The sequence below is a fragment of the Cygnus olor genome, chromosome 25 (genome assembly GCF_009769625.2).
Source record: "Cygnus olor isolate bCygOlo1 chromosome 25, bCygOlo1.pri.v2, whole genome shotgun sequence".
Taxonomy (NCBI): domain Eukaryota; kingdom Metazoa; phylum Chordata; class Aves; order Anseriformes; family Anatidae; genus Cygnus; species Cygnus olor.
Genome location: NC_049193.1, coordinates 2859948 through 2882283, shown reverse-complemented (window position 1 = coordinate 2882283; position 22336 = coordinate 2859948). Strand labels below are relative to the sequence as shown.

The 22336-nt window shown below is 41.7% G+C and overlaps 1 protein-coding gene across 1 annotated transcript in view; it reads left to right on the top strand.

Moving 5' to 3' along the window:
- The first annotated feature begins 10477 nt into the window (after positions 1-10477).
- Positions 10478-22336, top strand: part of LOC121059450 (speckle type BTB/POZ protein) — a 13297-nt gene continuing 1438 nt past the window's right edge. Inside the window, 12 exon segments of the mRNA XM_040536325.1 lie at positions 10478-10599; positions 11093-11236; positions 11596-11692; positions 11695-11716; positions 13271-13353; positions 13356-13421; positions 13527-13653; positions 14102-14111; positions 17112-17289; positions 17936-17991; positions 18423-18545; positions 22136-22278. Of these exon segments, the coding sequence (XP_040392259.1) occupies positions 11159-11236; positions 11596-11692; positions 11695-11716; positions 13271-13353; positions 13356-13421; positions 13527-13653; positions 14102-14111; positions 17112-17289; positions 17936-17991; positions 18423-18545; positions 22136-22278 (983 nt within the window). The 5' untranslated portion in view covers positions 10478-10599; positions 11093-11158.

The following is a 22336-nucleotide window of genomic DNA, read 5'->3' as shown; positions in this document are numbered from 1 at the left end:
CAGGCAGGAGTGGCAACGTTGTGTTCCGTGAGGCAGAGCTGGTCTTGCAACTCCGTGGATTTTGAGACATCAGTAGAGTTTCTGAAGTCAGGAACATGGGAGGGATTAAACGCTCCAGCACTGAATTCATAACCGGAAGATGCTTTTGGCCGTCGATGTAGTGGCACAAGGCAGTAGGGTGGTGCTAACTTCAGATACGCCGCTACAGAACGTAATGTTAACGTTTTCGTAGCAGGGTAGCAGGTTCAGCTTTTCGTGGCCTCTTTCGGAGGTTTTACTCAATAGGTTGCATGGTACGGGGGTGGACTTCAAAAGTGGCTTTTGCTGGAACTGTGGCATGTGTGCTGTCAACTTTAACGTGTGCCTGATAGAAGGCTTAGGCAGCAGATCGTGTAAAGTAATTTTGATGCCTCTAAAAAATCGAACCAACGTCTGATAAGAAATCGTTTTCCACCAAAGGAGAATGGCCTTGTTTCCATCTTTAAGTGTCTCACATATTTGGGCTTGGAAACACGCTAGTTTTTAACCGCTTCTAATACTACGGAATCTCACAAGTACTTCGATGTTGTTTGGAAGGTTTAGGACTCTATACGCTTACAGCGATCAAATGTTCAGAAACATTTCACATCGCAGGACGTGTAAATTTATTTAGGGTATATAGCTGGATGCTGGCACACTTAAATTGCTGACTGGTAGTCACAGTTACTGTGAATTGCCGCTCTTTCTTTGGAGTTATTGTGTCACCCTTTCAGTTAGTGAAGGTCCAGTTGGGGATGCTTTTTGACGTCAGACATATGGATGACATCTCTGCAGCATCGATCTGAAAGGACTGATAGAAACTGTCTTCAGATGCCAGGCAGAACTTAAAGAGTTTCATTCTTTTAACTTTGAGTATGCAGGAATGATATTTTTATAAGTTCTTAATATGATTTATTGGACTCAAACAGCGATGTAGAGTTGTTCAGGCTTTTTTCCTCCTTTCCGTGAGGGCTAATCCTCATACTTAGGTTTGAGAGAGAGCTGTTTATTGAGTGTATAAGGCGTGAATATCTCTGTTAGAGCTGTGTCAAGAATTGAGAGTTCAGCAGAACTGCCTGGGAAAAGGAAATGGTCTAGAAAAAGTTACTGGTCCTAGAGCCAACCAAGAAGCTGAAGTTTGCTTACGGCACTTGATCAGGTGCAGAATTAATTCAGCTTAAGAATGTGTGTTTTTAAGTCTGGTTCTGTTTACTGTTCTGCGCTCGTTGTTTGCTCATTGCTGCAGACGTTTGTTCAACAAACCATAAATCAGATCATAATTGTGTATAGCAATTTCTCCCTCACAGCAGCGGTTTATTTTAGTGGGGGACTTCACAAGATTAAGTTTCATTTCTTTAGCTTAGGCTTTAAAGCTAGCCAGGGTGTACTTATGTCGTCTTCTCTTGAGAAGAAATCCTTTTTAATTTTTATTTTTGATCTAAAGCAGAGGATTTGCTTCTGTGTCTGAAAGAAGGGCTCGGATGACAGCCATGGTTTTAGACACATGCTTATAGCCATGAGACAGGAGAGCAGGTGGAGGCAAATACACTAAGTCGTCTGGAGCTGCTGTATAGCAATGCAGAGAAGCTGCCTGGCTGCCTCCCAAGTGTTGCTGCATAAAGAGGCTGGAACAGACGCTGACTGCATTGATGTAAAAAGTTTTCGGTTAACTTGCCTAGAATCGTGCCTACAGATTAAGTATTTTGTCTGTTAAAGAATGTTGCCGCATTTATTTATTTTTTAAACCCTGGAGAATCTATTATCATAGGGTGAAAACATCACACAGTACCTTCCTCAGATGCAGAGAGGGCAGGCTACTGCAGGCTGGGTATCCTGACCTCATAAATCTCTCTTTGTAATTTCAAAATCATGTAAATGCTCAGCTGTACCGGTGCCTTCATTTCCTCAGTTGCTTTTTTGTGGAAGTGTCCAACCTCAACATTTGTGCTTAAAAACCACACGTATCGGTTTGATGAATTTCTTAGAAGCACTTGTGGCCAGTAAATGAAACTCGGGGAACAATATTTCACTGCTGCGTTTGAGACGCAGACGATTTTCTTAAGGCTTCCTGTTAGCTTGTGATTTTGTGGATGCGTCTTCCTCGAGAGGAAAATATTGTTTGTATAGGCGGTTGAGTCCGGAGTGGTAAAAATTGCCGTCGTGTTGAATTCTGCCTCCCAGACTTCTGCTGTTCAGCAAGTAGGAGGACAGTGAAACGACCGTAGTTGAAACTTCATATAACATAATTTCAGTCAGGGCGCGCAAGCACATGCCCTACAGTCGATTATATTCAGCTGTATCCTGGAAACCTTCTGCAGCTTCTTTGTTTTAGGTGGGTGCCAACCTTGCCGAACCTGAAAAGAGAGAGGAGTCCTGCTGCTTCTTAGTAGGGGTGATTTTTAACTTCTCTGTTTTAGATTTGGTTCTTGGCTAGCAGATAACTGATATTGCTCTTTAGATAATATTGCTTAGTAGCTTATTGAGCTTTACTGTTGATAGCAAAAATAGCAGGAACTTCTTGCCGTGTTTGTTACCAGGATGGAAAAGGAAACAGGAAGAAATCAAAAGCAACAGTAACTGTGATTTCTTCTTTGAGGCTGGATTTTAAACAGTTGATGGAGTGTAAAAAGGGAAATAAATCTATGTATCTTCTGGGAATTATTTTTGTGTACTTTTATATTCCTGTTTTGTTTTTTAAAGATTGAGTAAATAGCTTGTGCCAACGACAGCCTGGAATGGATGCCTAAAATAAAAAGTCAGCAAATCAGCTCCCTGTGCCCAAGATACTTCCCTGGGGAGTTTCCACTTATCACACAAGTTACAGCACTAAAGCCAGCAGCAGTGACAGGAACGCACCTTGCTGCCCTGTTTGCAGAGTGTCGCTAATATAAACAGAAATACAGGAATGCCTCTGGCCTTTTCTCCTCTTTACTAAAAACGTACTAAATGCAGAATTCTCTGAGCTACCAGAATTTGTCTTTGCTCTTTGTCTTACTAATTAGATAATCTTGGTCTGGAATCGGAAGGATATTCAAATAGGGTGTAGGCGAATGCCATGATTGTGTTATTTTCGGAGCGTGATTTACGGTAAGATGGGATTGTTTTGATGTTAATGTGAGTTAGATTATTAAAATTGCGCTGGCAAAACCATGGTGCCTTATTGAAGTAGGTGTGATGCGTCTGATAGAAACACAGCTGCTGATACTTGAGGAAAGTAAAGCTGGTTTGGGACTGGAAGTTGGTTGGAATTTCATTCCCATCTCCTTCCCCTTGTCACGATGATGTCTGATAAGGTTACAGAAAAATCTAAACAAAGTAAAGAAAATGAAGGACTCTTCCTGCATGTACAAACAGAAGTGTCAGAGCATTACCTGATACAACAGGCAAACAGGAGAGCTTGTAATTGTATTTATTACCTGTTAGAAATACGTTTTGGAATAAGCTTTCTGTTGGAACAAAGTAAGCTGCTGACTTCTCACGTGTCTCTAACAAGCTGGGTTTACGTGCTGATTTCTAGGGGTGCTCTTATTTGGCAATCAAATAATCTCTACATTTAGCAGGTTAAAATAATTCTGATAACCGTCCTGGAGTCCTGCTGCAGTTACAAGTAGGTGAAAGCATCCAGCAGGTTGACATCTAGTTTTTGCCACGCGTTGTAATCCCTGTATTTATTACTTGAAAGCTTAATTTCCAGAATAATAACGGCAGAAACAGTTATTCCAGCTCAAGTTGGGTTTGATAAGCTCTTAGAAATATTAATGCAAGATGGCAGCTGGAGAATGTGCTGTGGGAGCTACCAGATGTTTGTGGCGCTGGAAAGTTGATATAAATAAAAGGCTCCAGAGGGGATTATGGTCTTGGTGGTTTGCTGGGGATCAGATCTGCAATCCCGTTTGAGTGCTGCAGCAGTGGTTGGCGTCCCCAGTCTCAGTGGTCGATTGACAAATTCGGTCCTGCTTAATTTTCTGGTTTTGCTTGTTCCCTGATTAGGCATCGTACCACTTAGGCATTTTTCTTTCAGTTATTTTCAACTCCTCGGGATTCTGCTGGGATTTTAGAGGTGCGAGGTATTTCTAACAGCGTGTCACTCTTACAAGAGAAGAACAACCTACAGAGGGGAGAAAAAACATGCTGCTGCCAGCCTGTTTTCAGAACGAGAGGCTTCCCAGGGATCTTAGGGAGTTGGCTGGGAAAGAGTAGTCTTCCTAGGCAACTTATGGCTTTATCTTTTAATGTGGAAGATGAATTTGGATGATGTGAAAGTGCAAATGTTGTGCTCTTAAAAACCAACCAACCATACAAACAAAAGACAACTGTTAAATTGGCAGCCGAGTTACTTGACAAGTGACAGGTAACAATTTACAAGTAGAAACCGAAGCTGTAAAATACTTCGTACAATTTGCCCATGAGGGAGTCTAAAATAAAAGAGTTCATGGGCCATAATAAATCCTTCCTTCAAAAACGATCGGATTTCTTATTGAAGACAGAAGTGTGCTCAGGCCAGTTGTTCCTCCAAGTCCTAAGTTGGTGTGTTCAAATAACATTTTTCCTTGAGAGGGAGAGAAATGAGGAAGAAATCGGCAGGAGGGAAAAGAAAAGAGGTGAAAAGCAGAATTTCAGGAAGAAGTAGTAAGATTTATTCCTTTTTAACGTAGTTAGGATCTAAATTAAAAAAATGTGTGTGAGGAAGGTTAACATCAGAGGAAATAGTTTTTGAAGATTTAAGCTTTAAGTATCTTGGGACATACCTCAAAAGGATTAAAAATGGAAGTAAAAAGAGTGAAGGATGGGGCAGACATCTACTGAAAATGGGAGTGATGATTTAAACACAATAGTGCTCTAAAATCCCCCCCAAAAGTTTTATTTTGCTTTTAAGAATTTGTTTACCTTTTATATTTGCTGGTGTGGATGTGATTCTAAGATACGTTCGTTGGGTGACTTCCAGTTAGGGTTAGATGGCATTAGAGGGGATAAAGATTTCTGCATCTGGTCAAACACCAACGTGAAGCAGTCTTAGAAGAACATCAAACTTGATTTAGTGCCTGAAGAGCAGAAATTTTCAGTGGAGGATTTGTTTATAAAAGGAGAAGGTTATTTAGAGAACCCTTGGCTGCTTCTTACCGCCAGCTTCCTCTGTCTTTACTTTTAGCTGTTTGTGATTTATCTGGAGATATTTGGAAGGAGGAGAAGGGGTGGTAGATGGTCTTCAGCGAAATAATGCTGGTTTTCTTTCCTTTCTTATGAAATACGTGTAAAACTTGTTATTCTCCTTACAATGTCGACATCTCGCTGGCAGTGTTCCCCTGTTTCATTTCCTCTTTCCTTCCCTATCCCATAAGAACTTCATAGAAATTGTCATTTTTGTAGATGGACGGCATTTTTTTCCTTTTCCCCCCTTGTTTTGTAACAGGAGAATTGGTTTAAGGGGGGAAAAAATTTAAAACACTCTAAGAATGGAAAAGATCCCTTATTTTTGGAATCTTTCTTGAAGTGGAATTCTAGGAACTGAATTTAGTAACTGGATTGGCCTGCCAATATTCAGTGCGTTGTGAGGATTGTATTCATTGTCTTGAAAATGTTTTTTCTAGATAACTCTTTACATTTTCATGATGTCATATCCACCAGCCCACCACCCCCAAAAAAAAAGCTGGGGGGGGGCTAATTCTGGGTGTTCTGACTTAGAGTGAATTGTCCGGAGTAAAGTGGATGAAGGTGTGTGTGTCTGCATCAATTCAGCAGTTAAAAATCTTCCTTTTATGCAGCCTCCAGAGGGCCCTGTTGTGACCTGGGGACTTCGACCTTCTCTCACGGACCTGGCAGCTTCAGGTGGAATAAAAGGGAAGGAGATGCGAGGGCTGTGTTTTAAATAACAGAAGGTGCCCATCCGAGTTCCTGAATGCAATTAACGTATACAACGCGGGCAAGTTACAAAAACAAACGGAATTAGGGCTGGTGTGTAGTGGCTTGAAATAAAGAGAAAAGCACACTCGACTGCTGAGAGAGATCTGTAGCGCTGTGCTTTAAGACCAGGTTATTTGCACGATCCCTGCATCCCAAACGGGAGCATACAGGTCCTCCAGCCTGCCTGGCGTGCACCTGTCATTGAAGCCAGGTCGTTCCTTTTTCTCTCTGCTATGGCGGTGTTGATTTTTCCAGTCTGTTCTCTTAGGACCGACTATTTTAAAAGAAACTCCATGAGTTTTTATGGCACTTACCAGGGTCGATAACATCTTTTGCTTTGGAGAGCACAGAAGGCAGAGGACGGCGTAGTGCACGTGCTGCTGGCTTTCAAGCGGAATGCACCAACCGCTGTATGGACACAAGTTACTCTTCCCTCAAGCTCAGTTATGGTTGAACCTCTACGTCTCCTGTTCATGTTTGTCCTTTCCAGCTTACTTCTTTTTTCCAGGCAGCGATTGGCTTCTTGTTCTTGGAGAATTACTCACCTTACTTTGTTCCGGAAGGATAAGCCTCTCGCTTTTGTAAACCAGCTTCCTTTCAAACGTAGATTCTTGGTACGGGTCGCTTTCATCTTTGGAAAGCGTTTATTTCTAATCTAATCTATTTTTATTACTGCAGGTTGTTCGCTACCTCGGTGCAGTTTCTTCTACAGCAGCACGTTAATAATTAGGCGATTTTGTGTAACCTCTGGAGCTCGCTGGGCCTGACTTCAGCCTGCATTTGTAACTAGGCGAGATTTCCTGCCACAGGCGAGGTAATGGTTGCAATCAGTATTGCCTGGCAGCCATTAGCACAGGCCATGTGAAAGCTTTGCTGAGCCCATCATCGCTTTCTTCTCTGGTATTCCAAGCAGGAAAAGAGTGGTGATGTCCTCTTTAGCATATACATTAAAATCTGAATCCTTACTCATTGCCTGGTTAGGTAGGATTGCATACCAATTTGCTTGTTCACTTGCCTTTTTTTTCTTCTTTATGGCAGCAAACTCAGGCCTTCCATTGTCACTTCCAAGGCTGTGAAGAATGCGGGAAGATAATGGCCTTTTCCTGTGCTTCCATTTCTCATCCCCCTTGTTTTATTGCCCATGTTATCTTTGTCCCTCTCCTTTTCTCTGCATATCGTGCTGCTCTTGGGTAGTCTTTGCTCTGTTCTTGGACACTCCTCGATACCGTTGCTTGTCCAAGAAGTAACCACCCCATTTTTTGAAACACTTATATGAAGCACGCTTTTTTCACAGACTTCAGTAAACTCACTTTCAGTGAATAGTGCTCGCAGAGGATGAACGTACTTGAAATTTTCTATTGCAAACGACTGGTTCCTTAAAAGGTAGTTCGTTTATCTTGAGAGGAAATAGAAATTGATGGGCTGTTTAGCACAATTGAGTCATCTTGAGGCCTGTTCTAGAACAATTGCTTGAACTGATGCTCCCCACCTCTCTCAGGCCAAGTCTTTGCTGCTCACAGAATACTTTGGAGGGTTGATTCCCACGGTGGGTGGAGTTTTGAGCTGAGATGTCTTGGTAGGGCTGCTACGCCAGGAAGTAATTGTTAGGGCAGGGTAGCAAGGCGATCATTTCCTGTGCTTCAAAAAAGTCTGATCTGGCTCTGATTCTTAGAGAGAATTTCTTCATCTGGAAGTGATTGTGAGTGAGGTGAGAATTATTATTATTTTTTTAACTGTAATCTTACATATGTCCAGAGACAAGTGCTCTTTGTTGCTTATATCCAAGAAAATCAGAGACTTGGATATTGTACATGGGCTTTTAGGGATCCATAAGGTAACATTTTGTCTTTTCGTTTCCTGTGCCTTGGTATCTATGCTTGTACCTTAATACTTGTCCCTGCCTTTCCTGGCCATAACAAATTTCGGTATCTATACTAATTATAAAATGTCGTCTTCAAACTCTGCCTGCAGCACTTTGGAATTCACTCCTAGTTCAGAGATGCCAGCACTGTTCCTAAAGATGTGTGAACTGGTAAAATATTAAGTGTTCGCGAGCAAATAAACACCGGGGGGACCCTGCTGATTTCAGAAACTTAGTGTATGGAGTACGATAAATCAGCCGTGGTACTTAAAATGCGTTTAATATTGGTCCATACCAGGAGAGCCACTTGGTGTTTGAGGGTGGAGCAGCACATGGCAGTTGTAAGGCACGCTTCTAAGGATGCGTTTCAGTGGATTTCTGTGTGTTTGGTAAGCAGGGCAAGTGGCAAAACTTCCCTTGTCTTTTTTTTTAACAAACATTTACCAAAAAAAAAACCAAAACCTAATGGATATTACATTTTTATTATTTTGCTGTAACATTAAAAGTGTTCATGCTCTCATTTAATACAGGTATTGACAGCTGGTTGCCATATTGAGCGAGGGGTATGATACAGTTTAGCATCTTTTTTCTTAACTGGATTTAATTGCCTCACAAAGCATCTGTAGAAAGCTTTGATGTACTAAACTGTGAAAGTATTTTCCAAATAATAGAAAATCTCTAAAATCTAGAACCTGTGTCCCCTTTGGGCCCTTTTAAAAGGGTAACGAATGACGTGCTGGCATGCAGCAATTCTATTAGCGTGCTGTCACAACTTTTATTACCATCTGCCTATCCAAGCCATCTGGGAGGAAAGGATATAAGATAGGAAAGTGACAGTTACTCAGAGGAAATTAAATAGGCCCGTGTATCTCTAGCTCATGTGTTAGTCTAGCCTTTAGAGCACAGAAGCTTTCAGATTTTCTTCCATAAGGAAGGTGGAGGTGATATTTAGACGCATCTTACAGAGAAACTCCAGCTGAAACAGAAAGTAGAAGTTCTGATTTTTCTTTAAAAAGTTGCAAAGTCTGTTTGCTTCCCCAATTACGTGATCGGTGGTCACGGCCTTGTGGTGTTTGCTCCTGGAAGACCATGGGATTTCGGGGTCCTGCGAGCCCTGCAGACGGGGAAGCCGTGGGAATTCAGGGTCTGCTCTCCAGCCAGGAAAGCTCTCAGCTTCTCGGGGTGTTAAAACAGCCGTTGGTGAATGAATGTGCCGTTGCAACATAAAAATACGTTGTTGTCTCCTCTTTCCCTCCTCGTTAATCCCTCATTTTCGTACCATAAAGGGAGGTGTTAGCGCTGAATTTACTGTGTCCTGGGGAAGGAGCCACTGGAATCGTTTAACTCTGTAATCTCCTTTCATGTTAAACCCCGTCATTAATTGCTTCGGTTTACCAGAAAGCCGAAGTCTTCCCGCAGAAAACTGCCTGTTGTTGCTAAATGCCTTATGTGGGAGCACACCAGAAGGTAAATCCCAGAGTTGAAGAGTGGCTCCTCTCCTAGTCCTTGTCACTTTACTCCGAAGCCAGCCCGGGAGAGCAGCATTGTGGCCTCACAGTGTCACGGGTGGGGTGCTGAGCAGGCGTTGCTGTTGGCTCGCCGGCTGTTCTTCGGGGCATCTCGCAGCGAGGAGCTGTGCCCAAAATCCCTGGGAGGAGGAGAACCAATAGGTTTGTAGCTCTGGGGTTTAATTCCGAGCGCGTCTTTGGCCAGGTATATCAGGAGATGCATCCCTGGAACTAATGATGTTTTTACAGAAAAATACATGTCACGTCTTACTCTGGAGTTCTCTGTATTTGTTGTGCTTTCTTCTCATCAAACCTTTTTTATCACTTTTCTTAGGCGTAGCATCTTGTTGCTCTTTGTGCAGCCAAGTTGCTGTCGGTGAGCTAGGAAGCTTCGTCTCTCCCTGGCTGGCTTGTTGTCTGGTGATCAAGTTTTGTCCCTGTTGGTTGTGCCCGGGCGGCTGTTTGGGAAAACCTGTGCTACGTAACAGTCAGTAGAATAATGTAATTAAAAAATAGCCGGTGAAACCGAACAATAAACAGCCCGGCTGGAGTTTAAACAGTGCTTCTGGTGAGCCCTGAAGAGAAAGAAAAGGCTTGGGTCTCTTCCTGCCCAATAGACTAAAACCAGCAAAAAGGCATCATTTCCCCAGCCACGATCAGGACGAGGTAGGGTTTTTTTGTGCTACTTGTGCTAGAATTGCAGGTTTTGTCCATCCCCCGAATACACATGACTGGGGGCAGTGAAGAATTATGTCCTTGGAGACAAGACTGATTGTTGCACGTGACGGCAGTTTAGCTAAGTATCAGAACTAGTATCTGCTAATTTTGGCTTAATTTGAATGACACAGAGCGATTTAATTGAGTTGCATTGGAGGAATGGTGGTAATTTTAAGTTTAATGTAATAAACCCGCAGCAAGTACCTAAAGTGAATATTGATGTCCCTTTCTTTTAAAGTGCTGATTTGTTTAACCCCCTTTCCTCATTGCACACGCAGCAGCAAACTGCAATGCAGGAGGGTTGCGAAGCAGTGCAATCGGGTGGGCACTTGGTTTTACGGCAGCTCGGGTCTTCAGGAGTTGGTTGTTTGGCCCGAGCTTCGTTCCAGGAGATGAATTTCCATTGATTAAGTAGGCATCTCTGCAGGGTTAAGTATTTCTCAGCTGCTAAAAGCCAATATCTCTTTTTCAGTGATTACATGGACTCGTTTGTGCTTTTTAAAGCCAATTAAACTTCAGGGAAAAAAAACCAACACGCTCGTTTTATGACTACATAATACCTGTGTGCCAGGATTGGCCAGCTGCTTTCTGAAGGTGAATATGACTCAAACCCAAGTAAACAGCTGTAAACTGAAGTGAGGACTGGTGGGGAGCCTTGCTTGAGAGAGGTTCTGGTCTCTGATGATGTGGGACTCTCCAAATGAAAGTGGGGAGCAGAAGTGAGTTCAAATGGGGGCCTCAGGGTGAAGCAGTAAATCCCAAATCAAGCGGGGAGTCTGCTGCTTAAGTCATGAACTCCTTGAAGGAATTTATGTGCTGGTTATTCCTGTAAAGAGCTGGCATATTGAAAGAATAAGTGGAGGTGGTATATTCCCCTCCGTCAGAAAACATATGGTAAACACTTCAAACCGCTGAAATGTAACAACATATTTTGAAGGTGTTGTGGGGAGGGAGAAAGCATGGGAAGCACGATGCTTTAACTGCGTGCCACGAGTTTGAACGGTGCCTCCTGAAGTTTTTTCTTCTTCGTTCTTAGTTTTGGTTTTGTTTGTTTGTTTTTCCTTCGTCTCTTTATGGGGACTTACGGGGTGAAGATCTAGTATAACTTTCTTCCACTGAGTTGTGAAATTCTGTTTAATCTTCAAACTGGACGATGTCAAGGGTGCCGAGTCCTCCTCCTCCGGCAGAAATGTCGAGTGGACCTGTAGCAGAGAGCTGGTGCTACACTCAGGTAAGTCCAACGCTGTGCGTAGATACCCCAAGGTAACCACACCACTTAGAACCTGTGGCAAGAAATGGATTCAAACCTTAGGTTCTGGATTTCTGAGGGCGTCAGACTTGCTAACAATGAGCATTCACTGAGGCAACTGCAGAATGTGCTCTCCGCCCTTGTTGGACCATGGTGGTGTTTGGAGGAGCTGTGGTGGTCCAGCTACCACTGCCAGCTGTGTCCAAACTTGGTTGTCCTGGCCTGCGATTTATTCGTGACACAAGTGACTCAGTAAAACTTCCAGAATTTCAGTTGTTGTCTTTTAAGATGACCAGGTGAATGCAAATGGCCCTAAACTGCCTATTATCCTCTGTTTTAAGATTAAAGTGGTGAAGTTTTCCTACATGTGGACCATAAACAAACTTCGCTTCTGCCGAGAGGAAATGGTTGAGGTCATCAAAAGCTCAACCTTTTCATCTGAGCCAATGATAAACTCAACTGGTAGTAAGAAGCACAGAAGAGAGGTTCCGCCCTGTTTGTACAACTGTGTGGAAGGGACTTGGGGGCTCTGAACAAGGATATTTTGATGTCCCTCCTGTACTGCATAGAAATGCTTGCTTCCTTGGATGCACGACATTCACACAGGGAGAAAGCACTGTTGCTTCAGCATAGTGTTTGACCCAGAACAAATGTGAGGATATGGCCATTAGAAATGTTCTCTGATAATGGAAAACAGCAGAAGTAGTGGCAGGTAGAGCTGAAGGGAAACTATATCCCGTCTTGAAACGGAGGCATGGCATGGAACATATTAATCCGTCTTAATTTTTTCTGTCTTAAATAACGATGTTTATCTTAGTGAGCTCTAGAAGCCAGTGAGAGTCTACAGCAGGGTATTCAAGCTCTACTTCTGCCTTCCAGCTTCAACCCCTAATACTCCAGGTTGTTAAAAAGATAATTTTTGCCTGCACTCTAAATTTTCTTCCGGCAATTTCAGACTATTGCTATTGTATTACCTTTCTCTTTATGGCAGCTTTTTATATATTCAGAGACTCCCATAGTATTTCCATCATCCCTGCATTGTATAACTCCTCCTGCCCAGGAGTTTCTGCTTTTTAAAGGATGACTTTTTTTTTTTTTTTACCCTTTTCTAGTCCTTCACAACCTTTTCTCATCTTCCCCGAGGAAGCGTTTAGCATTTTTTCTTTAAACCTCCTTAGTCTAGATTGCAGCAAGTTAGCCACTAAATTATTTAATTTAGGGATGTGTATGTGTGATATAAGTTGTGTTCCCTTCCTTCGGGTGGCAGACCTGTGCTTTCATTGGACTGCTTCTTGTTATTAAATTACTTACCTTTATAACCTTTGCTAGTCAGATCTCATTCTCATGCCTTGGTCTTCGTGATTTTTGTCCCTGCGTGTTTGAGCCTATTAGTCATTCAGCATGGTTTTTGCTGCTTGTTACACTGTGTGTCAAGTTTCAGGTCATGGAAGTGCTTATGAGTTACCTTTTTCCTGCACTTATGCTACTTTTCCTTCACCCAGGAGTAGTTTTCTCTTTTTTGCCCTAGTATTAAGCTTTTGAGAAGCTTTCAGCCTTCCAGAAATCCGTGTTTTTCCTTCGAGCTGTTTCCTGTGGAACTTTACCTCTCGTTTCTCTAATATTTTTCAATTCTTTGAATCCATTGCCTCTATTCTGCTGCTGCTTTCGCTTCCCTTCTGTGAAGGTTGTCACGCGCGGTGCTTTTCAGTATTTAAAACTACACCCCCTTGTATACTCCCCTCTGCACCATGGTTTTTCAACTGGTTTGCCCATACTACTGCTTATGGGTTATTATCTTTCTTGAAGATGCAGCCTCACGCTACAGTGAGGCTGACTGTAATGCGCAGTTCCAGTCTGTTTAGCTATCTGTTTTTTTCCTTGTGGTTCAGCAGTTGTTAAGCAGAACTTGTTTGCTGTACTTTTTATTGTGAAAATTCTACTGCCCTTTCTTTGAAAGCTCGGAATGACCTTCCAAAAACTGTTCCTGACATCTCATTCAGATGCCTGCTTCTACAGGTGTTTACGCGTGAACCCTAAAGGCTTGGATGAAGAAAGTAAAGATTATCTATCCCTCTATCTGCTGCTGGTGAGCTGTCCAAAAGTGAAGTTCGAGCAAAGTTCAAATTCTCCATCCTGAATGCTAAAGGAGAAGAAACAAAAGCAATGGGTGTGTAAAAACGCTTTCTATCTGTAGGGGTCAGTTGTTTGTCTTTTGCTGTTTGATCAAGCAAGTCATTCAGCTGTTGTTTGAAGCACCGTGTCTTTCTTCCAGAGAGCCAGCGAGCATATCGATTTGTACAAGGCAAGGACTGGGGATTCAAAAAATTTATTAGAAGAGACTTTCTTCTGGATGAAGCCAATGGACTTCTTCCAGATGACAAACTCACTCTCTCTGTGAGGTAAGTCTTCCTGTGCAGCTGAAAGAATAGTAGTTCCATTAGCTTAAGGTAGATGTGACCTTATTTCTCCTCATTGCTTTTAAGGAGTCAGAGGTGTCAGGAGAAATAGTGGCTGTTTATGTAGCACTTAGATTTTATTTGTGCGTGCGTGCCTCTGTGTGCGGTGGCTTTTTCTGCGCGTGATTCATTCCATTTCACTTCCACTTATTTTTGCTACTTTATATTTGTCTCTTACCTGTGATGGTGGTAGGAATTAAGCATGTTTGATTATCGTTTCACTTCTGATTTAATATTACCAACCATCTGTTTGTACTCCTTAATTTGAAATTCACTTGGGATGAGAACCAGTGTTAGCTCTGTAGTGAAAACTGTCATGCCTGTTACTTGCCTACTGAGAAAAAAAAGACTACTGTTGTCCATTTTCTGACTGTTTCTATACATCTAACAGAAACAAAAAGGTAAGATAAATGAGTTCTGCAGTAACCATAGGTTTTGTTTGTTATCTTTCTGCAACTGCTTACAAAATTCTTACTTCACTAATCCTAATTTCAGATGAAGATGCAGACAGTTATTTCTAAAGCTAGATGTTTAAGTCTAGGAAACTTAATGGGCAAATATAAACTCTCTAATTTAGTGTCTCCAGAGCCTCTGCTGTCTATTTCTATCATCTCGTTAACTGCAAAATAACTCTCGTAGCTGTGATTTTTGCCAGAATACAGGTAGAAAAAGTTGTCCTCTCTTCAGGTCTCCCGCACTATGTTTCTGTGGGAGTTGAGTCTTTTCTTTTGCTGCATTTTCTTCCAGGATTGAAAGGGATGCTTCAGTCCAAGTTTGACAGCTGTTTGGTTGTGATGTTGGGTTTTGGGGTTTGTAGCTTGGTCTGGCCATCATAAACATTCACGTACATCGATTAGCCAACATCTCCTGAAGGATTTGTGTTCAATCGGTTGCTTAAACCATTGCTGTCATGGAGGGAGCCCTTCCTTTAACACTTGTAGCAATGTGGGGGAAGAAGAGAGCAGTGTCTGGGGTGACACCTCCATATGTCTGGCAATTACTCTTTCCTTCATGATAAATGAGCCAGAAAACTCAGAATTGTGGAGTGAGGCTCAAAAACTGATGTCAGAGAAGGGAATTTGTGATGTGTGATGTAGAGAAAGCTGAGACAAACCAGTACCAAGGCAATCAGTCCACTTTTACTGAAATGCTCCTTTCAAAAGCGTCTGTTCAATGTTTTTCTTTCTTCTGATGAAAACTTGCTGCTGGCTTCACCTGCCTTGATAGCTTCTGTTTTCTCTTTCAGTTTGTTCCACAGTCTATTATATAAGAAACATTAAGTTTATAGTTATATTAAGGGAAGAAAGTTACACTGTATGGAAACAGTTTGGAGAGAACTTTCAACAGCTTGCCTTTTTTTCTTCCCCTTCCTTCCCTGAGCTTATAAGTCTCTTAGCATGTAAACAGGTGTGCCATATGCTCTCCTAACGCTTCCCTGCTGGCCACAGGTGCCAAGTGATACTGCTCACATCTGGACTTTCAACAAGCATGTTTTGTATGTAGAAACTCCCTGAAGAGTTAGCAGTACTTGATGTTGAGACACTTGTTATGTGGAGATACATTGGGTTTTTCTGTAGACCAAAAGGTTGCTGAGTGTCTCTGCTGTACCTTCTCATTGCTTTATTAAACTTAAAAGGAAAAAGCCTTTTGCTCTCTGCTCATGGCCAGCGCTGAACTTGGATAACGTCTCCCTGAAAATGCTATTAAGGCAGAGAATGATGATTCTTGTCAAGCATTTCAAGTCTGACCTCATTTACTTGTCAGTTTGGGGATTCTTCGGCCTCTGTTTTGCAGATGGGGTTGATTGTTCCTATCCCAACTGGATTATTTTTTGCTGTTTAAATTATATTCCAACATCATAGGTAGATACATTATGGCAAATCTCCAAAAAGAACAGTGTTCCCAAAGTTACGGCAGTAGTTCCCTTCTGAGCTAGGTAGTGTTTAGTTCCCTTGCTAAGACGTTGAAAATAGCTTAAGCAAAACCTTGACTATTTTGACATCTGAGGCTGGTTACCGCTGTGAGTCTACCAGTCTGAACTCCTTATGTGAAAAAACATGTTATATATTTTTTAATGTAACTGACTTTCTTTCATGTATGAAGAGGATTTACTTGTTGATTTGATTGGAGACGCAGATTGATCACAGACCAGTCAAAAATACTTGCAGTGTTGGACTCCAGCAGAGGACCTGCATCTTAGAATTTCTTTTTAATGAGTCTGAGTCCGTGTTACTGGTCTGGAAGTCACAGGGCAAAAAGATGTAGCAGTCAAATTAATGATGAAGAGTATTACCTTCCTCACATTTGCTGTAGCAAATCATTATTAGTGCTTTTTGGCAAGCAACATCTGGTATTTGTTCATTTTTGAGTGTTGTATAGTTTATACAAGATGAACTGGAATACCCAAGAGTGCCTGCCATCAGAAACCCACTGGGGGTTTGTCAAGAGTTGGGGTATGTGCTGTCAGCAGATTTTCCTTAACAAGGTGTTTCTGTCATCTCTCTCACTTCATAATTTACTACTTTTACTTTACTGGGAAGCTTCCTTTGCTGTCCATTGTTCTCCTTTGGCCATTGCTTATTAATAGAGCTGAAATTTAACCTGGATTTGACAGCAAATCCAGCAAATAGTTTCCCATATGCTTCCTTGTCAATCATCTTGTTCCTTTATTCTTTGTTATAGCAGGGTAGCATTAGTCACTCTGATCTCTTCTAATTGGAGTCTGCTACAGAAGGCATACGATTTACTGTGTTTAACAATAATGCTTTGGTACTGAATAGACTCTTAACTGTTCCCTTTGTGTAGGTTATTCATCAGCCAGGATGGTTGCATATGGTCTCTGCCTAACCATGTCTGGTTTGGAGCAGGTGGTCAGGAGTCTTACCTACCTTCTCCAAAAATTCTTAATTATTTGGCATAAAGTTCCTGTTTTAATCCACTTGTATTCTTTGATTATTTTTTTTTATTTTTAATGTGATGGAAACATCAAACTCTCAAGAAGTAGAAATTCTGGTGCTGAACCAAAAGCAGCAAACCATTCGAGGTGCTCAGAACGTCCTGCACTGGTCTGACACTGCTCTTGCATGCATGTGTGGATGAAGTGCTCACTTGTAGAAGAGCTCTGTATACTTCATTTTCATTTGTACTTCTGTCTGTATTGCATTATTGATTTGGGAGGGTTTCAGAGTGTTGATAGAAGGAAAAAAGTAGGTCAGGAATGCTGTCTATAAAATCAGAAAATTTAAAGTTCTGCTTCCATGGAAAGCCATGTAATAAAGCTGTTGTTAACTTGCATGGAAGTGCCATTAATTTATGCACACAACTTTAAAAATTCATGTAGGGAGATTGGTTTTCCAGTGTGGATTTATGACTTTTTGGTTTGTTTCTTTCCGCTCCCCCAGGTGAGTGTGGTACAAGACTCTGTAAATATCTCCGGCCAAAATACTATGAACATGGTGAAGGTACCAGAGTGCCGCTTGGCAGATGAGTTGGGAGGACTCTGGGAGAACTCGCGCTTCACGGACTGCTGCCTGTGTGTTGCAGGCCAGGAGTTCCAGGCTCACAAAGCCATACTAGCAGGTGAGTATTGAGCTGGGTGAGCCTTAGTGGGTTAGGAGACGACAGTGCAATGACAAGTGAAATACTCTGATACGGTTGTTTTATGGTTGTTTTGGTGATGTTGGTTTGTTTGGTGTTTTTTTTTTTGGAGTTACTTCTTTAAAGGAGGCTTCTGCAGCTTTTTTATCTGCAGAGCTGTAGTAAAAGGCTTTTTGTGAACCGTTATAGGGAAGGAAGAAATATCTACTCCATTTTTAATTGCCTGCCTCCCCCGCAAAGAGAGGACGGTAGGAGGATTCCTTTGTGGCTGTAGTCTACTATAATATATTCCTAAAACATTTGTAAGAAACAGTTGCCAGAGGAATACTTTGTTATAAAGTCAAGAAACTTACCTTACTGCCTCTGTGCTCTTCAGCCTTGTTTGAAAGGACTGAGGAAATTCCTGCAAACACGTTTTCCCACTTTGAAGCTACGTTGGCCACATTACGTCACAACCTATGTGCTTCACCAGTTCTAGTCAACTGGCCCTGTCTGCTAGAGGAGATACATAATTTTTTTTCCTTCATTAAGTATCGTGATGGCTGCTGATGTTGGCAGGCTACACTTAGCTCCTCCTGAAGAGTAAAACAGCATCTCTAACTATGTTTTATTTTTCCCTCTGCTGTAGCACGTTCCCCGGTTTTCAGCGCCATGTTTGAGCATGAGATGGAAGAGAGTAAAAAGGTAAGATCCTGCAAGGAGGAGAACTCTTCCAGCTAGGCGAATAGCTCTTTGGTCAACTCTTAATATCACTGGTCAGTTAACTTCTTAGCTGGTGTTTGTGACTACTGTCTCCTTTTAACTGTTTTTCTCGCATTAGATGCAGATCTCTGCTTCAGCTGTCCTGAAGGGTGGAAGAAAGGGATCAAGGAGGCAATTGTTACCTTTCTAACTCTAGGGGAAAGAGTTTGGGGTGGGATAGGGAGAAGTAGAGGCTGTGCAATACTACTCAGAATCTTTCTTTTTCCATCCACTTATTTTTCTTTTTTTTTCTCTCCAAGTAATACACGTTCTGAATAGTTTGTAGCAAATCTGTGAATACTTAAAGAGCTTGGGTGGAAGGGAGCCTTTAGCATCTTGTCAGGATCTTAATAAGCTTCATTTTTCCGGTACAGAATCGGGTTGAAATCAATGATGTGGAGCCCGAAGTTTTTAAGGAAATGATGTGCTTTATTTACACGGGGAAGGCACCAAATCTTGACAAAATGGCTGATGACTTGCTGGCAGCTGCTGACAAGGTACAGTTGGGATTTATGGCTATTTAGAGAACCAGCAATGACATGTGCCTTGCTTTACACAGAGCTCCTTGGATATTCCTGCAGTAAGCTTTTCATGTGATGATAGTGGTTGGGCAGTTTCTTTGAATTGTTCTATCGAATGGTTGTGGCTTGTAGGTAAACTTGGATCTAGTATAGATACATATACTTAGAGCTACGTGTATTAACATGTAATGATCAGGAATGTCTGTCTCTACTGCTCATTTTTAAGACTTTTAAAATTTCAGAGGACATTTCTATTCAACTTAATCTACCATAAGAGCTTGGGGTGAGAAGAAAAAATCAAGATGGACCTGGCTATATATATAATTTTTTTTTTTTAGTATGGTTACTACTAAGTCTGAAAAGTAGTGTTCTGTCTTGGCAAACAGGGCCTGCTTCTCCTTCTGGTCTGGCTGGTATCAGCAGCTTCAAGAAATGCTCTAAACTGATGGATAGCCAAGAGTGGGAAGGTCCTGTTATTTATTTTCTTTTTGCAGTGGCAGTCCCTGCTGCTTGAGGAGAGAAGGGGTGCACTGGAGGAAGCCCCGTTGCCTAACCCTGCGGTGGTTTTGCAGGGTCCTTGCCAGGGAGGTGCCGGGGATGGTCTGACTGGAAGGCTGCTGGTAGTCCCCGTGTAGCAGGCACAGCGCTGTGGCCTAGCCAGCCAGCCTCTGCCTCCTTCCTTTTGCAGCACCAAGGACAGAAGAGAGTGCTCTGCTGGCCAGTGAGCCGTATTAACCAGTGAAAATTCGTAATATATAACCAAAATTTTATTTCCTTTTTCTTTTTTTCTCTTAAAAGTGAACTTAGTGCTGGTGAAAGATGCCAGTTTGACAGCACTGGAGACTAAGTCCTGAATTTATCCATCGAACAGGTTCAGCACGGGTAGCAGCAGTGCAAGATTCTCCACACTGCCCTGCCAATGTGCCTCAACTCTGACCTGGAGGGACCACCTCTAGGGGTGAGAGCGTAGTTCAGTCTCCATGCTTCTTCAGTCCTTGGATTCTCTTGGGGGTGCCAGATAGGGTGGTGGATTTTTAGATGTGGATGCATGTAACCTTGTTCCACGCAAACCACCACACAGCCATCAAGTCCCCTGTCACTGCAGACCTGGGCTTAAGCAAAAATGCTGACTTAGAGGTGAAATGCTCCATACGCCATTATTAGTCCACTGCAACTAGAATTAAAACAGGAAATAAATGCAGGCAGATTCTTGGCCTGATTATAATCATTGCCACATATTTTATTCAATATTTAAAGAGTATTGATTGAGAGCACACATACCATCTTTAACTGAGACAAGTGTAAGCAAGAAGCAGTACATTAAGGACAGAGTAGGCTTTAACTTCGAATTTCTTGGCTTTTAATGTAGGTTTTTTCCTTTTAAACTCATTGTGTGTCTTTTAAAAGCAGAAATAAAAAATCTTTCAAGAAAGCACATAAAACATCTATTATTTACTCAAGAGACCGAAACAGCTTCTTCTGAGTTCCTCCCATCTCTTGGGGAAAATATGTAATTAGACCAAAACCAAAACAAAACACGTCTTCTGAGCCCAGGAGATACTATTTCAGCCTCTTGGGTAAGAACGCTATTAGGTAGGGCTTTTTTTCGTTTTTCTTTTTTTTTTTTTAAAGTGTAATTAAGAAAGGGGGGAAGGGGAAATCTTGGTACCTGAGAGACCAGAATGGCTACTTTTGCCCAACTATGTAATTAGAAGCTGAGCTATTCGTAGTGAAATCGAAATAAAAATTGTACATGCATGGAGGAGAATATTCAGTTTACAAAGGGAATAATTTTAAGCTTCGTTTGCTGCATTTTAAGTTACTGACAGACAATAACATAAACTAATGGTTTGCCCCTCATTTGAAACTGTTTTAGTTATTGATACAGATTAAGCAAGTAAATTTGATTTGCCTTCTCAGATGTTCTGACGGGAGAAAACTGTCCTGGTTATGAGTGCCATGCCTCAATTGAAGTAATTATTATTGCTGAGTCTTAAGTGAAAAAATGTTCCTATAATTTAAAATTATTCATCTAAATGTAATCATAACACTCAACTCAATCAGAATATAAAATCAATTTATAGCAATAGAGCTTATCATATGGTAAGCACTCCAGCTATCCTGCAGATGAGCTGGTTACCGGCTCTCTGTTCAGGTTGACAGAGCAGGCCTTATACGTCTGGTATCTTTTCTGAATGTGGCTACACACAGTGAAGAACTGGTGTTTGTATACCATGCCATCTTGAAGTTGTCTAAAAAAGCCTTATAAACAGTATGAAGGATACCTTCAAATGCAGTTCTCTCTCAGATAAAAAATAAAATAATGATCTTAAAGATTATTTTTCTAGAAATGCCGCTCAGTTAAAGTCATAACGTGAGGGAGACTTAAAGTGTTCAATCTGTAGGACAATTTATGTAGAGCTAATGTCACTACTTATGTAAGGACTGCATCAAATTAACTACTCTCCTAATCCCCGTGAATTGTAATTACGGGATCTAGAATATTCAGAGATATTCAGTGTGTTTCATCCAAAGAGCAACAAAACCCTACACAACCACTTCACACATACCGAGATTTTCAGAAGTATCTCAGTTGTAGTGCACAGCTGTGGTATTCTAAAAGACTGAGGTTTGGCATATGGGTTTTGTTTCTTGATAACAAGTGACTTAGAGTTTTCTGAGTATTGACCTTTCAGAAGCCTGCCCAAGACTACTGTGTTGCTTTTGAAAATCTTGGCTGACTCTGCATGTTTCAGTGCTGACTGAAGTGCTGCAGAAAGTAGAGTGTGAAATTTTATTAGAAGGCACTCAGCTAAGCATGTCCTTTGAATTTCTCCAACCAATGACACAGCCAAACCCCGTGGATCTAAAAAATGTTGAGGTAAATGCACGATAGAATGGTGGAAACTCTTAGATTGAGAATGTGAAGTGAGAGTAGGGCTTTTGCTAGGGCTTTACAGACAAGCTGTGATGTTTTGTTTCCAGCTAGATAGCTGCAAGAAGTCAGGAGCATTTATTTAGCATTTCAGTATTAAACTTGTAGCATGTACTTGAGCAAGGCTAATTGTAAATTACAGGTCATTAATGGCAAAGAAATTGAGTGAAAGCTGCCTAAACATCCCTGGAACACCTATGGAGCATTCACTGTTAGATAGGTCTCCCTACTGAATCTGGGTAATACTGTCATGCAGTAATAAAGTGAGAATAAGGATTTGGCTTTAGCATTCAGTACCTTGAAGTAACTGAGGTAGTATTAAAGGTGAGCAGAAATTCTCATTCCAAAGCATGAACACAGCACCAGTAAGCCTGTAAGACAAGAAGCCTGGGATGAGAGTTATGGTGGGTATGCTTCCTCTCCATTGCTTTCCTCAGGGTGGGCACTCAATGGTTCTCCTTTTTCACTGGTCACCACTTCTTTCAGTACAGTTCAGATCCATGTAGCAAAGTGAAGAGGTCTGTTCAGCATAATAGAGTAGTTTTGTTACTGCAGCAGCACAAGTAAGACTTCACTTCAGGCTAACTCAGGCTTTCTTCGTTGTAACTGTACTTTGGCTTGTATTTTGCAGTACGCTCTGGAACGTCTGAAGGTGATGTGTGAGGATGCACTGTGCAGTAACCTGTCTGTGGAAAACGCGGCGGAGATCCTCATTCTGGCTGACCTACATAGTGCTGATCAACTGAAAACTCAAGCAGTGGACTTCATTAATTAGTGAGTTTACTCTTGTTCCGGGATGCAACATCTCGTGAGCAGTCACATGCAGAGGAGA